This window comes from Pipistrellus hanaki, assembly GCF_964339955.1.
Source record: "Pipistrellus hanaki genome assembly, chromosome: 5".
NCBI lineage: Eukaryota > Metazoa > Chordata > Mammalia > Chiroptera > Vespertilionidae > Pipistrellus > Pipistrellus hanaki.
Genome location: NC_140507.1, coordinates 79,224,023 through 79,239,820, shown reverse-complemented (window position 1 = coordinate 79,239,820; position 15,798 = coordinate 79,224,023). Strand labels below are relative to the sequence as shown.

Here is a 15,798-nt window from a genome sequence, read left to right as displayed (position 1 = left end):
GATAAGAATTAAAAGAATGTCCATGTGCCTTCTCCGGCAGCCCTCTCCAAACAGGAATAGGAAGGGAGCCGAGAGCACGTCAGGTGGAGGAGCCTCTAGGTCCCCTCTTTTATGGCCATTTCTGGGTGTTCCCTTGTTCTTTCTGGGGGGTAACCAATGGGTCTTCAGTGTGTCTTATTGGGGGTCTCACAGGCAGCCTTACCTGGCACATTGCTACTTGTTTACAACTTTTGAGATTAACACATGCTAGGGCATTCACACTTGGGGTAAACTTGTTTACAACTTTAAAGATCAGCACCTGTTAGGGTGTTCACACACACTCAGGGTTACAACTTCAATACAACTTCAAAATTATGCACTCTAAGTTTTAAAATGGAGGTAGTTATGCTAAGTTTAAGTCACACAAGGTAAACACTTTCACTTAAGTTTAAATCACACACACATAACTATAACAGTATAATATAAAAATTTCACACGATCTCACTCATATGTGGAATCTAAAACAGGCACACAAAACAAAATAAAAGCAGAAAATGAAAACAACACCCTTGCCCAAACCCAATGAGATCAGCTTTGTGGTTACCAGGGGTGTAGCTGGGTGTGGGAAAATTGGAGGGAAGTAGTCAAAAGGTACACACTTACAGTTATGAGATAAATAAGTACTAGGATGTAATGTATGGCTTAGTGACCATAGTAAACAGTGCTGTATGGGATATTTGAAAGTTGCTAAGAGAGTGGATTCTAAGAATTCTGATGACAAGAAAAACACCTCTTTTTTTTTTTTTGGTATGTACAATATATGAGGTTATTTATCAATGCTAGCTAGACTTATTAATTATTTCACAATATAGGTAAGTCAAATCATTATGCTGTACACCTTAAACTTCTACAATGCTGTGTGTCACATATATTTCAATAAAACTGGAAAAATGTTGAAATGCTCAAATGAATTAGCATTGATTTGCCAATCTCTTATCACGCCTGAGAAATTACATTGTATTCTAATAGCAACAGATTAAAGCTGACACTCATTTACATAGATTAGATACTACTGTGTAGGCCTACTTCCTCTATTTTAAAACCAATGGTGATTACACCTGTAGCACTCAGGGTTAAGTCAGGGAAACAAAGACTACCTACCTACCTACTATATTTCTTCATTTTAATTAAACTCTTTGTTTTGTAATCCTTTAGATTTACAGAAAAGTCGTAACAATAATACAGAAAGTTCCTGCTCTATTCCTTTAGAGTTAACATCTTAACCAGGTACATATTAATATATTAAAATTGACATTGACACAGAACTACTTAGCTAAACTCTCCAATTCAGAGTTCATCAATTTACCCACAAATATCCCTTTTCTTCCTTCCTTCCTTTCTTTCTTTCTTTCTTTCTTTCTTTCTTTCTTTCTTTCTTTCTTTTTAAAATATATTTTATTGATTTTGTACAGAGAGGAAGGGAGAGAGACAGAGAGCTAGAAACGTCGATGAGAGAGAAACATCGACCAGCTGCCTCTTGCACACCCCCTACCAGGGATGTGCCCACAACCAACATATATGTCCGCAGACCGACGCTCTACCACTGAGCCAAACCGGTTTCGGCAAATATCCCTTTTTTGTTCCAGGATCCAATGCAGGATACCACGTTACATTTAGTAATTTTTTGTGTGTGTGTGTGCTCCTATAATCTATGACAATTTCTCTGTCTTTGTTTTTCATGACCTTGACAGCGGTCCCCTTTTACAGTGTTCCTTAGGTTTGTTCGATGTTTCCTCATTGTTATGGAATCTTGGGAAGAAAACATCCTAGGTAGTTTTTTTAAAAAAACTAATTTTTTAGACTTTACCAGTTTTTCTATCATTGCCCTCTTTCTTTATTTTTTTATTTATTTTTATTTTTTTTTTTTTTACAGAGAGGAAGAGGTATAGAGAGCTAGAAATGTCGATGAGAGAGAATCATCGATCAGCTGCCTCTTGCACACCCTTTACTGGGGATGTGCCTGCAACCAAGGTACATGCCCTTGACCGGAATTGAACCTGGGACCTTTCAATCTGCAGGGCGACGCTCTAACCACTGAGCCAAACCGGTTTCAGCTATCATTGCCCTCTTTCTGGCCCACGCTCCAAACATGGGTACCACATTGGCTTGGATTGTCACATCTCCCTGTCTCCTTCATTTTGGGTTAATTTCTCACAAGCTTTCCTTATTTTTCATGACCTTGACAGTCTTGTGGAGGGCAGGCGAGGTAGTATTAGATGTCAACCAATCTGGTTGTCTGATGTTTTTCTAATGATTATCCTGAGATCATGGATTTAAGAAAATTAATAATGTTGAGAAGGAAAATAGGGGGGCAACTTTGGGGGCTTACAGCCTAGTTCAGTATCTAGCTAAACAGTAATCTTACTTCCCCATTCTAACTGACTCGGGTGGAGCTGCAAAGCTCACCCCGAGGGGTCGCCACAAGAAGATATCTATCTATCTATCTATCTATCTATCTATCTATCTCTATACTATATCTATATATCTATACATCTATCTATCTATCTATCTATCTATCTATCTATCTATCTATTTATCTATCTATATCTCTATACTATATATATATCTATACATATATCTATACATCTATCTATCTATCTATCTATCTATTTATCTATCTATATCTCTATACTATATCTATATATTTATACATATATCTCTATATCTATCTATCTATCTATCTCTATACTATATCTATATATCTATACATACATCTATCTATCTATCTATCTATCTCTATACTATACCTATATCTATCTATCTATCTATCTATCTATCTATCTATCTATCTCTATACTATATCTATCTATCTATACATCTATCTATCTATCTATCTATCTACCTACTATATCTATATCTATCTATCTATCTATCTATCTCTATACTATATCTATATATCTATACATCTATCTATCTATCTATCTATCTATCTATCTATCTATCTATCTATGTCTTAAACCCCCCACATTGTCAGTTCAGGCTTTGGATCAAAGTCCCCTGGACTAGCAGTGCTTCGTAATAAAGATTTTACCTTCCTGATTCCTCTGAGGGCCGGTTGTCATTCTCTTGGGCCATTTGCCATAACGCTCTCACATATCAAAAAACAATGAATTGTACACTATATATGGAAAATTGTATGGTATGTCAATAAGCTTTAAAAATACCTGTTTGGAAAGAACACTCCAGCTGGGACCGGTTTGGCTCAATGGATAGAGCGTCGGCTTGGGGAGTGAAGGGCCCCGGGTTCGATTCCGGTCAAGGGCATGTACCTTGGTTGCGGGCATATCCCCAGTAGGGGGTGTGCAAGAGGCAGCTGATCGATGACTCTCTCTCATTGATGTTTCGAACTCTCTATCTCTCTCCCTTCCACTCTGTACAAAAATCAATAAAATATATATTAAAAAGAAATCACAGTAATACATAACATTTATAAAAAAAAAAAAAAAAAAGAACACTCCAAAGATGAATTGCATTATATCATATTATTTAATTACATCATATCAGGAAATACATGAAATCCACATGATGTTAACTTCCTTCACCTGGTTAATAATTCATTGTTTTTGTATGATACTATTAATTTTAAAAAACTGTGATAAAGTGTATATATTACATAAAATTTTTCATGTTAACAATTTAAAAAATATATATTTTTATTGATTTCAGAGAGAAAGAGGGCGCGAGAGAGAAAAACATCAATGATGAAAGGGAATTATTGATCGGCTGCTTCTTACATGCTCCACAGCCCTCAGCCTGGGATTGGGAATTGAACCGTGACCCCCTGGTTCATAGTTCGACGCTCACCCATTGAGCCACACCATGTATGTTGATGATTTAAAAAAAAAAATTATTGATTTCAGAGAGGAAGGAAGAAGGAGAGAGAGATAGAAACATCAATGATGAGAGAGAATCATTGATCGGCTGCCTCCTGCACACCCCCTACTGGAGATTGAGGCTACAACCCATGCATGTGCCCTTGGCCAGAATTGAACCTGGGACCCTTCAGTCCACAGGCTGACGCTCTATCCACTGAGCCAAGCCGGCTAGGGCTGTTGATGATTTTTAAGTGTACAATTCAATGAAATGAATTACATTTGTGATGTGCCACGAATACCACTATCTATTTTTAAGGCGTTTTTATTTATAGGATGAAGAGGTACCTGGAGAGGAGAACCTAGAGGTCAAATTAAGACTTTTTCCCCTTCTCTACATCTCAATACCAGACTTCAAACTGTATTACAAGGCCACTGTTCTCAAAACAGCCTGGTACTGGCACAAAAACAGACATATAGATCAATGGAATCGAATCGAGAACCCAGATATCAACCCAAATCACTATGCTCAATTAATATTTGACAAAGGAGGCACAAATATACAATGGAGTCAAGACAGCCTCTTCAATAAATGGTGTTGGGAAAATTGGACAGATACATGCAAAAGAATGAAACTAGATCACCAACTTACACCATACACAAAAATAAACTCAAAATGGATACAGGACTTAAACATCAGACGGGAAACCATAAAAATACTAGAAGCATCCACAGGCAACAAAATCTCAGACATATGCCTAAAGAACTTCTTCACTGATACTGCCCCTAGGGCAATGGAAGCTAAAGAGAAAATAAACAAATGGGACTACATCAAAATAAAAAGCTTTTTTACAGCAAAAGAAACCATCAACAAAACAACAAGAAAGCCCTCTGTGTGGGAGAACATATTTGCAAATGTTACCACTGATAAAGGTTTAATCTCCAACATCTACAAACAGCTTATACAACTAAATAAAAGGAAGATGAATGATCCAATTAAAAAATGGGCAATGGACCTAAATAGAATATTTTCAAAAGAAGACAGAAGGAAGGCCAAAAGGCACATGAAAACATGCTCAAAGTCACTAATTATCCGAGAGATGCAAATCAAAACAACAATGCGGTACCATCTCACACCTGTCAGAATGGCCAACATCAACAAATCAACAAACGACAAGTGTTGGCGAGGTTGTGGAGAAAAAGGAACCCTCGTGCACTGCTGGTGGGAATGTAGACTGGTGCAACCACTGTGGAGAACAGTATGGAGTTTCCTCAAAAAACTGAAAATGGAACTCCCATTTGACCCAGTAATCCCACTCCTAGGAATATATCCCAAGAAACTAGAAACACCAATCAGAAAGGATATATGCACCCCTATGTTCATAGCAGCACAGTCTACAATAGCTAGAATCTGGAAACAGCCTAGGTGCCCGTCAGCAGATGATTGGATCAAAAAACTTTGGTACATCTACACAATGGAATACTATGCTGCCATAAAAAAGAAGGAATTCTCATCATTTGCAGCAACCTGGATAGAACTAGAGAACATCATGCTGAGTGAAATAAGCCTGTAAATGAAAGAGAAATACCACATGGCCTCACTCATTTATGGATATTAAAAAAACATTATAAACTGACAAACCAAAAGATAGATATAGAGGCAGTAAAGCAACAAGTAGACTGTAAAATTACAGTGGGGAGAGTAGGGAGATCTGGGGGAGATAAGAGATCAAACAAAGGACTTGTATACATGCATATAAGTACAACCAATGGACACAAAACTCTGGGGAGGGAGGGTATGTATGGGGGGGGCAATGTTAAAATATGTACACATATAATAATTTAATTAAAAAAAAAAAAAGACTTTTTCCCCTTCTCTAAAAAGCAGCGCAAGACTTTAAGGTGCAAAGCAGGTCAGATTTTCATTCTATAATGACTCATGCTGTAGCTAGAGAATGACTTGGAGAACAGATGCTCTGAAGTGATTTTAGGGCCTCACATCCTGGCCCCTCCATGGCCTGGGAGAGACCTGACAATGGGCTCATGGTGCTGTACTGACTCTGTGTTGGTATTTTGTATTTTTCTTAAGGAGGGACTCCTGCACCAATTGTACAGGTTCTGGATCTGCCCCTCCTACTTAAAAATAAAATTTCAGGATAAGTTTATAAATCCTTACTAAGTAATTGAGGGAAACCCTTACTCAGGGAAAAATTAAGCCACCGTGTGACCTGTTGACTCAGTTATGGCTCTTGGTAGTAAGCCCTTCTGGTCGACTTAAGCAACATGAGAATTTATTGGAAAGATATTAGGGAAAGGTTAGCACATTTTTCTGTAAAGGGTCATCTTTGAAGACCATATGCTATTTATTGTACAGTGTAATGAACCATTGACAAGATGTAAATGAATGAGCATGACTATGCGGCAATAAAGCTTTATTTATAAAAATAGGCTGCAGTCTGGTTTGAATGAGTGATTCATAGTTTGCTGACTCCTGTATTTGGAGACTCCAAGATCATTGAGTGTTTGGAGCACAGGTTTGCATATGGGTGAGTCTACAGGACTCAGTACATGCATCACCCCAGATCTACTCAATCCTGTGTACTCATCCCTGCCTCAGCCACTTGCTCTGCTATTCCTGCGGATTCAGCCCCAATTGCTACCAAGGTTATTATGGCATCATAGGTGAGGAGCTTGGGTTTATTGCTTAAGAACTTGGTGATTCCAGACTAATTGTTCCCTCCTGAGCAGGTTGAACTGGATCAGGAATAATGTGCCTGTGCTTCCTGGGGTGCTGAGAGGAGAAAGACTTTGAAGCTAGACCCTAGTTAAGTAGAAAGAAAGTGTGATTGATTAATTATGTCTGCAATGAGTCCTGTAACTAGCTGATGGCCAAGGTCCCTTCTGAAAAGTGTCTGGATACTTCTTTGGGAATATCCTGGAGATGGAACCATCGTGTAAAATATATTCACTGGCATGGAAGTGTGGCCTGGAGCTTTACAAATGCCTAACAAATCGGCTTTTATGAAAGAGTCAGGATGAGATCCTGATGCTCTGTTCATGATAGACACACCAGGGAGACAGCTGGCCATCAGAAAAAGAAGCCAAATCCATAATGCTGTTCATATCAGCCTCATGGTCTAAGTTCATAGCAAAGATTCCAACATATAGTTTTAGTTTGACAACTGTTTAAAGATTCCAACATATAGTTTTATTTGACAATTATTATCCATTGTAACAATCAAAGATTTGTTCCCTGCCCTCAAGAAATTGTAATAGTGTCATCCTAGTAGGAGAGCAGAATTAACTAGGAAGACTATTTGGGATGACTTTTTGGAATAATTAGGGGTGGGAGGTTGTGGAAAGTAGGCGAAGGGAGAGAGAGGGCACTCCAGCTTGGATAAATGGCTTAGAGGCAGGTATGAATAAAAGGACATTAGTCTTGTTGGAAGGGTGAATTCATGATGGAGGAAGTGAGGAATGAGTTTAGGTGACTGCTGGTTGGAAGTGAAATTATAAGGGTGTTATATATTAGGATGTGAGTTTGGCCCTTCTCTAAATGTGTGCCATTGTGTTTTCTTGGGTGTTCTAGGAAGATAAAGAATTATAGATAGTATGGAGCACATAGGAGGGGTAAGATGGTCAGGTGGAAAGGCAAGGAAGGAACCTGGTATAAACATGCAAAGATGTAAACATGTGAGACTTGAGCCTGGAGAATGACATGTTAGGGAAGAGAAGACAGATCTGAGATGTATTTCAGAGTCAGGCTGGGCTAGGCACGGTGGTTGGTGGCATAGGAAGGTTGCAAGAGGAAGACTGTTATAGATAATGGCAGATTTACGAACCTGGGGTCTGAGGTTGAGGGTGACAGGGGATGAGGTTGGACCAGAAAATAAAGACATCTTTAACCACGAGTTTTCAATGGCTGTGTGTTGGTATTTCTAGGGTTAGGTAGCCTAGGTCAGGTTACCAATTGTTGGGGTTCTTCCTTGGGGTGTCAATTGTTAGAGCCCCTGTTGGGGCATTAATTGTTGGTATTCTTCATTAGGGCGTTAATTGCTGGGATTCTTTCCCCCCAGCCTTACAAAGGGTTCAGCATTCTGGAGAAAAGGGACTGCACATAGATGATTAAGGAGTCCATGGACGAAAGATTATATATATATATATATATATATATATATATATATATATATATATATATATATATATATATATATATAAGATTATTGATTTTTACAGAGGAAGGTAGAGAGATTGAGAGTTAGAAACATCGATGAGAGAGAAACATCAATCAGCCGCCTCCTGCACATCCCCTACTGGGGATGTGCCCGCAACCAAGGTACATGCCCTTGACTGGAGTCCAACCTGGGACCCTTGAGTTCACAGGCCGACGCTCTATCCACTGAGCCAAACTGGTTTCGGTGAAAGATATTTTTGATACGCATTGGGGGTCAGAGGAGCTTCTAGCTGAAGGAGTTAGGAGACTCTGCCCTGACCAAGGACCCGTGCTTTTATTCACACAACCTGTCCCAAGGCAAGGTGGAAATATACACTTCAAAGAGGCAAGGTGGAAATATACACTTCAAAGAGTATGGAATCAAAGGGTATTCAGAAACACTGTCAGTTTGGGGAATAGCCTACAGCTGTTCAGGTGTTTGGCCAACAGGAGGCAATAAAATGCCCTGAGCTGTCTGGCAGTTAACGATACCATTCCGGTTTGGGGGAGATGCTTTGTAGCATTTCCAACAGGTAAACTACATGTGACTCAACCCCACTGAGCTCCCCAAGCTTCACCAACCTCTTGGTGAAACTCTTGTAGTTGTTACATGCTGGAATTGGTTCTCGGCAGTGGTGGATGTGACCACAGGTTATATCATGAGAAAGGTCAAGGGTAGAAATATAGAGACATGCATCTTGGAATTGGAATGCAGTACCTATGATCCAGCTTCCAGCCCAGAGCTGTGTAAGGTTTGAGGTGCAGGAAACAAGTCAGAGACCACCAAGACATATTAAAGGAAAGTTTATTCCCCAGTAATGAGAGGGACTCATTACATAAGTAGAGATATTAGAATTAAATGAGGGGGGATAGGAGAAAGGACCCAGCCAGGCTACCTCCAGAGACGGAGATGGGGAGAGCAGCACATGGAGGGTTGGGGGAGCCTTTTGAGGGGAGAAACAGGAAAGGGTTGGACCCAGGGTGGAATAGGAAGGGGTGGGCTCCAGGGCACTTCGGCACATGCTGATTGGTGGTTCAATGTATTGGGGATGTCTCTGTGGCAGATGCCAGTAATGTCATAACACCGCCCATCAGTTGGGAGGAGGGAGGATCTCACAAGCTGGAATTCCATGGATGTAACCTTAAAGGCTGGTTATCAAGGATTTCTAGAAGTCTTCCAGGGAGCTCCAATCTCCGAGGCAGGGAGAACTTTCATTAGGTGGTTCCTCTATTTAGAAACGTTTTCTGATAGATCAAGATTTAGCAGGCAGTGGAAAGGGGGCTGGGGTGGAAGCCAGACCTACTGTGTGGCATTTGACAAGCCATGTAACCTCTCTGAGCCTCTATCACACTGTCTACAAAATAATAGGGGGGCGCCGAAACCGGTTTGGCTCAATGGATAGAGGATGGCAGGCACATCCCAGTAGGGGGTTGTGCAGGAGGCAGCTGGTCGGTGTTTCTCTCTCGTCGATGTCTAACTCTCTATCCCTCTCTCTTCCTCTCTGTAAAAAAATCAATAAAATATATTAAAAAAAGAATAATAGGGGGACGCTAGAAAATTTGCCATCGTTCCAATTTGTTCTGATTCAGAGCGGTGAAAGTTGTAATCATAAGAATGGATGAATGGATGGCATTTCTGGAGACAGGGCAGAGTCCAGGGGCTAGTGGTGGATGTTGGGGGAGGGGGGAGTGTTAATTAGGAGAGAGAGATCCAGAAAAGGAGGAGGCATCTCTGTTAGCCAGAGAGAGCCCATCAACTAGGAGGTCAGTGTCAAGGCACCAGCTTGCTGGCCAAGAAAGAGAGAGAATGATTCTTGCCTTATGAATTTTTAGGAATTGGGAGGGAATCTCTGGAATGGATGTGAGCTCAGGAAGAGGTTACAATTCTAAGGGGAGATTTAGAAGCCAGCAAAAAAATTAAAAAAAAATATATATATTTTATTGAATTTTTACAGAGAGGGAGAGGGATAGAGCATTAGAAACATCGATGAGAGAGAATCATCCACCAGCTGCCTCTTGCACACCCCTTACTGGGGATGTGCCCGCAACCAAGGTACATGCCCTTGACCAGAATCGAACCTGGGACCCTTTAGTCTGCAGGCTGACGCTCTATCCACTGAGCCAAACCGGTTTTTGCAGAAGCCAGCAAAAATTTGATTGAGATGGGAGGAGGTTAGTGAACATTGGTTTATTAGTGAAAAATCTTGAGCTTTATCCAGATACATTTGTACGGGTATAACTCATAAAAGCTACCATAGAATGAGTTTCACATAAGCATAGGAGCAGAAAGTGTGGTAAGTGATTACCCTCTTGGTTGCACTAATAGAGGTAAATAGCCCAGCCTGAGGGAGGAGATGTTATTGTTACAACCATGCCTGTGCTCAGTTTTAGTTGGATTGCTTTAAGGAGGACAGGGACAGGTTGAACCTGCGTAAGGGGTGTTATGAAAGGACTGAGTGACATTTACCTTTTGTGGAGGGAAGAGGGGAAAGAAGATTTTGGGGTAGTAGTGAGAGCTGCCTTTAAACATCTAAGGGGGAGACAGAGCACCCGAAGGGATGCCCCTCCCAGTCCTTTCTACATCTACTGCAGATAGAGCCGCTTCCGAAGGGTGCTTTGTATTTCCGGGTTCACTTTCCTTGCTTCCCCTTCCTGAACCACCTCTGCTTCTGCCATCCTCCTGGTTACCTGCAATAAGAGGTGTGTGGTCATCTTGAGGCTGGGCCCTGGGGGGTGTTGGTGTAACAGGCTTATGGGGAGAAGATTAAAGAAGAAAGCAAGTGGGTATTCCTGTCCTCAGATGGGTGACCTTTATTGTCTCAATTATATTATCATCTCTATGGAATCATTGATTGGACATTCTTGTTATGTGTTATTTTCTAATCCACCCTAAAAATCACATAACCATTAGAAGAAGAAAAAAGTTAGCCCAAACTTTTAACAGGATATTTTGATTTATTTACAGAAATGTATCTGTATATTATCTAAATTATCTCACATATTGCGGACTATGACGTTTCCTGCATTAAGGAAAGCCATTCCTAGGAGATGGGCATCCTAGTTTCCGTGTTGGGACCTGGGTTGGATTTGGGGCTGGGAATAGGGGAAAGGAAAAATGCAGAAAGGTTTGGAGGCGTCGCAGCCCAGTCTGTTTTTTTCCTGCTCAGGTACCTTATCCCTACTCACCTCAGACAGAAGATCCAGGATGGGTCCTTTCCTCTCTGTGAACACTTCAACCAGGGTTTGGATGAAGCCGGAGCCTTCTTTGTCATGTCTGTAGGAAAGGTGCCCTGTGGATTGCAGAGAAGTGGGCTCAGGGGAGCTCCAATGGAAGTGGAAAGCTGGGAGTTTGTGAGGGGCAAGAGGGCCTGGAAGAGGGTGAGTCCTGGGGGAGTGTCTCAGGGGTCAGGAGTGTCTCAGTGTGTGTGGGGAGGCAGGGTGTGGCAGCAGAGGCCACCTTGAGTGGGTTGGGAGCACATACCCTCCACCGTGGAGTATACATGGAGGGCGTCCGTATACGTTGGGATGGTTTGGGGATTGTCTTCTTTGACCATCTCAATATTGCCTCCGCCTACTGTTTCACCAGGGTCCTTTTGTTCTGAAACACCAAGAAGAGGAAAATTCAAAGTCAGGGAGAGAGATGGGGGAAAGGAGAAGGTCATGAGATAAATTAGCAACACAAGACAGCTGGGGCTCTAGGTCTGGGCTAGGGCTGGATCAGAAACACAAGCTTTGTGCTCTCGGCTCTGTCCCCACCTCCTCGACAGGCCTGCACGATGTACACCTTAGGCTTGGCTCTCAGGGCCTGGCAGTTCTTGTTATTGAGAACCTCAAAGAGGTTCTCCAGCTCAACCATCTGGTCGTCTTCTCCTTTGAGTTGACCTTCTTGCCCATGTGCCATGAGCACCACGAAAGCACAGCTGACGAAGTCTTTCCGGGCATCAATGGCCTGTTGGAATTTCTCCATTTCTTCCTGGAATTGCTAGAGCAAGAGGAATGGCCAGACTTAGGTGCATCCCTGGAGCCCACCTTCTGGTCCAGCCCTTCCTCCATTGACTGGGACTGGCTTCACAGTACCTGCGCAGTGGGGTCTTTCTTCATGGTGCTCTCAAATCCCAGCTGCTGGAACATGCCTTCCAGGGCGACTAGGTCTGCCTCCGAACCTTCCCGGGCTTTGGTGACACACAGCGTCAGGGCTAGGCGGGCACCTGACATGTCATAGGCTTCCTGAGCCAAGAGATGACAAAAACCACCAAAGGGGTAGAAAGATCAAGGAGAAGCAGGAGGTGTGGTCCAAAGAGGGGTTAGGGTAAAGTACCGAATGCCCAGTTACACTCAAGTTTCCGATTAATAATTTAAAAAAAAAAAAAAAAAGAAAAAAAAAAAAGAGAGAGATTTTTTTTTTAGTCTAAGTGGAAACTTGGTTCTCAAACTTAATTTGTTTTGGAAGGCTGAGGAGCCATTTGTTTAAAAGCTGAGTCATTTTTTTACCATTAGAAAATATCACAGCACAATTTCCCGAGGTGTTAACAATGCGAGGTTCAGTGGTAAACTGACTAAAACTCCCGCAATCTCTCCTTTGTTTGTCACCTGAGATACGCAGACTGATCATACAGGTATCCGCACGAAAGGGTGGTCTGGTCAGGAACCCAAGTTTTGTTGGACAACCGAGACACATTTTTCCTGTGAACAACTTGTTTAAGAAACAAATTGTTCGAGACGGGAGATGCTTGAGAACCGAGGTTTGACTGTGTGTCCCAAATATTGCATAGGGTATACTTATAAGATTATTTGTTGTTGATGTGAAATTCTAATGTGACTGGGCATTCTTTATTTAAAAAAAATTAAAATTAGCCGGAACTGGTTTGGCTCAATGGATAGAGCGTCGGCTTGGGGACTGAAGGGTCCCAGGTTCGATTCCGGTCAAGGGCATGTACCTAGGTTGCGGGCGGATTCCCGGTAGGGGGTGTGCAAGAGGCAGCTGATTGATGACTCTCTCTCATCGATGTTTCTGACTCTCTAACTCTCTCCCTTCCTCTCTGTACAAAATCAATAAAATATATTTAAAAAAAAATAAAAAAATTAAAATTATTAAGTAACATTTGTTAATAACATTATGTAATTTTCAAGTATACAGCATTATAATTCCATATCTGTGTACTATCTTGTGTGCTCACTATCAAAAATCTAGTTTGCTTCTAGGAATCCAGCTCTGTTTTAGTCCTGCATGAACTCAGATATCCTCCTATCTGAGCCTCATTTTCCAAATACACACAATGAGTGTGTGTGTGTGAAGGATTTTGAAGGATCCTTCCAGTTGTCACATTTGGTGGTTTTGTCTCTTTGCCCTTTGCATGTGTGTTCTGAGTATGTCTTTCTCACTTGCACAGCTCTGCAAATTTCTGAAGCTAATACTGAGATCCTATCTTGACATCCCATCTTAGAAAGAAGAATGTTTGGGTCAAAATTTCTTTCCAGAAGAGAAGCATGATACTTTGAGAGAGATGTAATAGGACTGCCCCCCATCTCTGAGTGTTTTTTCTTCTTCTTCCATCTGATTGATTACAAAGCACCTTCTAGCTCCGAATTCAGGTCATGATTTCCACATCCTCTCCACTGTTTCTCAAACATTAATCTCTTCACCTCCCCTCTCCTCAAAGGCTCCCACCCTTCTCCCCAAACCTGCACCCATCACACCTCCTCCAAAGGCCGAGGATTGCTCATGTCTCCTCTGATTTTGAGTCCGGTTCTCAGCACCCTTGATTGATCCTGGGGGTTCAAGAGAAGAGAGATTGAAGGTTTCCAAAGGAAGGCTGAGGAGATCAAGGTACAGGCTAGTTTGTGCATCTGGACTTTTGAGACCCCAGTGGTGGGGACTTGTTTCATGGTCAAATCTGAGCAAGAGATGACAGTCCATGAAGTGTGTCCTCTCTACTGGGACACTCCAGTGGTGTTTCCCACCCCTGGGTGTTCCAACACTCTTGCTAGGCCCACCCATAATGCCACTTATCTGGAAATTTCCCGTTCTCTCCCCCAGGACACTCACAAGCCTGTGACAGACTGAACTCATGACTGGACTGATGAGCAGGACAAGTGGCCTATGTATTATTCCCTTTTGCCACCCAGGAGCTGACTGGTTGAAGAGGCAGCAACAAGGAGATGGGTTGGGTTTAAAATGAGATCATCAAAGTGAGGAATACTACCGTAGGCTCTCGGGTTACGTTGGAGATCCGTTCTTACAGCGTGATGTAATGAGATTTTCGCTGTAAGTCGGAACCCACCTACATAAGCACCTATGTCACTTATATGCAGCACATACACAGCAGTAACAAAGTGAATCAGAAAAAAAAATGTAAAAGATAACAATTCCTGACCTTTACTTGCGGTAAATAAATAATAAAAAACATAAAGCACATACGTATATACTAATAAAAAATGACTGAACTTTTTTTTTAATAAAAAAAATGGGAGATGGTGATGTAATCACAAAACAACGTACGTGGAGTCTGACGTAACCCGAAGACTGTCTGTACTTTGAAACACTCCCTCTCTCTGCCTTGAGCTGGAACCTTTAAGAGCTTCATTCTTATCTGAGTCTTGTTCTGTTTTCTGGCTGAATGGAATGACTTTTGCCATATTCTTGGTGTTTCCCCATCTCCTTGCCTCTCCCTACACTTCTTCCTCAGCCTGGAATGTGTCATTACTAGTCAAGGCCCTTTTCTGCCAATTTGGGCAGGCATCATGTCTGTCGTGACTTTCCCCACCACCCACTTATTTCTTCACTCATCTATCTGCTTATCTATCTATTGATCTATCATTTGATCAGTTGATGGACTTGTTCATCCATTCACTTCTCCACCCAATAACCCATATATCAATCTATCCAGGAAATATTTTCTGGATATCTATTATGAACTACACACTGCAAATACACTATATAAGACAGACATGCTCCCCTTGCCCTCATGGGCTTTAGTCTATGACATAAATGAACATTAAATCTTTCTCAGTCTTTCTCTCTTACACACACACACACACACACACACACACACACACACACACGGAACCAGTGCTGTAAGGAAAGAGAAGCCAAATACTGTGAGGGAGAGAAAGTAGAAGGACAGAAGGAGCATGGATTCTGGAGCCAGATAAACCAAAACCAAAATCAACTTCTGCCTTGGCTTCTTCCCAGCTGTGTGACCTTGAGTATCTCACTCTCCTCTCGGAGACTCAGTTTTCCCACCTGAAAGGATCTTGAAAGAGCACTAGATGCTTTACTGTCAGAGCAAGCAAGGTAGGTGTAATGGTCCCTGTTAAGCTACCGAAAGTTGCCCCAGACTCCACAGCTCTTCCTGTTTAGACTCGCATTACAGCGGTGCTTTTGACTTGGATTTTCATGGCTGAGCGGATCGCTCAGCTTTTAGCACTTAAAAGCCTGATTTCTTTATCTCCATCTCCATCAGAGTCAGCACAGAGGAGGTGCTGGGGAGAATTTGTTGAGCAAATAAATAATAAACAAATGAAAGAAAGGATGGATGGAGGAATAGGTGAAGAACTGGCCAGAATATGCATTCATTCAGTGAGAGGGGGAGAGAGAGGGAGAGAGCAAGCGAGAGAGCGGAATGTCTTCCAAATCACTTACTGATTCTAGAAGTAGCTGCTCCTTAAAGCCAGGTTGTCTCACTGCTCTCTTAGTTGCCAACAAGGCTGGGCACCAAAGAAGGTCAGACCCAC

General features: G+C 41.8%; 1 protein-coding gene across 1 annotated transcript; it reads right to left on the bottom strand.

Annotated features, from left to right (window-relative positions):
- Positions 1-10,647: 10,647 nt before the first annotated feature.
- On the bottom strand, positions 10,648-13,788 carry CASP14 (caspase 14; the record flags this gene model as incomplete). Its single annotated transcript, XM_084886046.1, has 6 exons — positions 10,648-10,752; positions 11,251-11,354; positions 11,546-11,662; positions 11,821-12,046; positions 12,142-12,291; positions 13,762-13,788. The coding sequence occupies 6 exons, from the start codon at positions 13,786-13,788 to the stop codon at positions 10,648-10,650; spliced, it is 729 nt and encodes a 242-aa protein (XP_084742172.1).
- Positions 13,789-15,798: the final 2,010 nt, after the last annotated feature.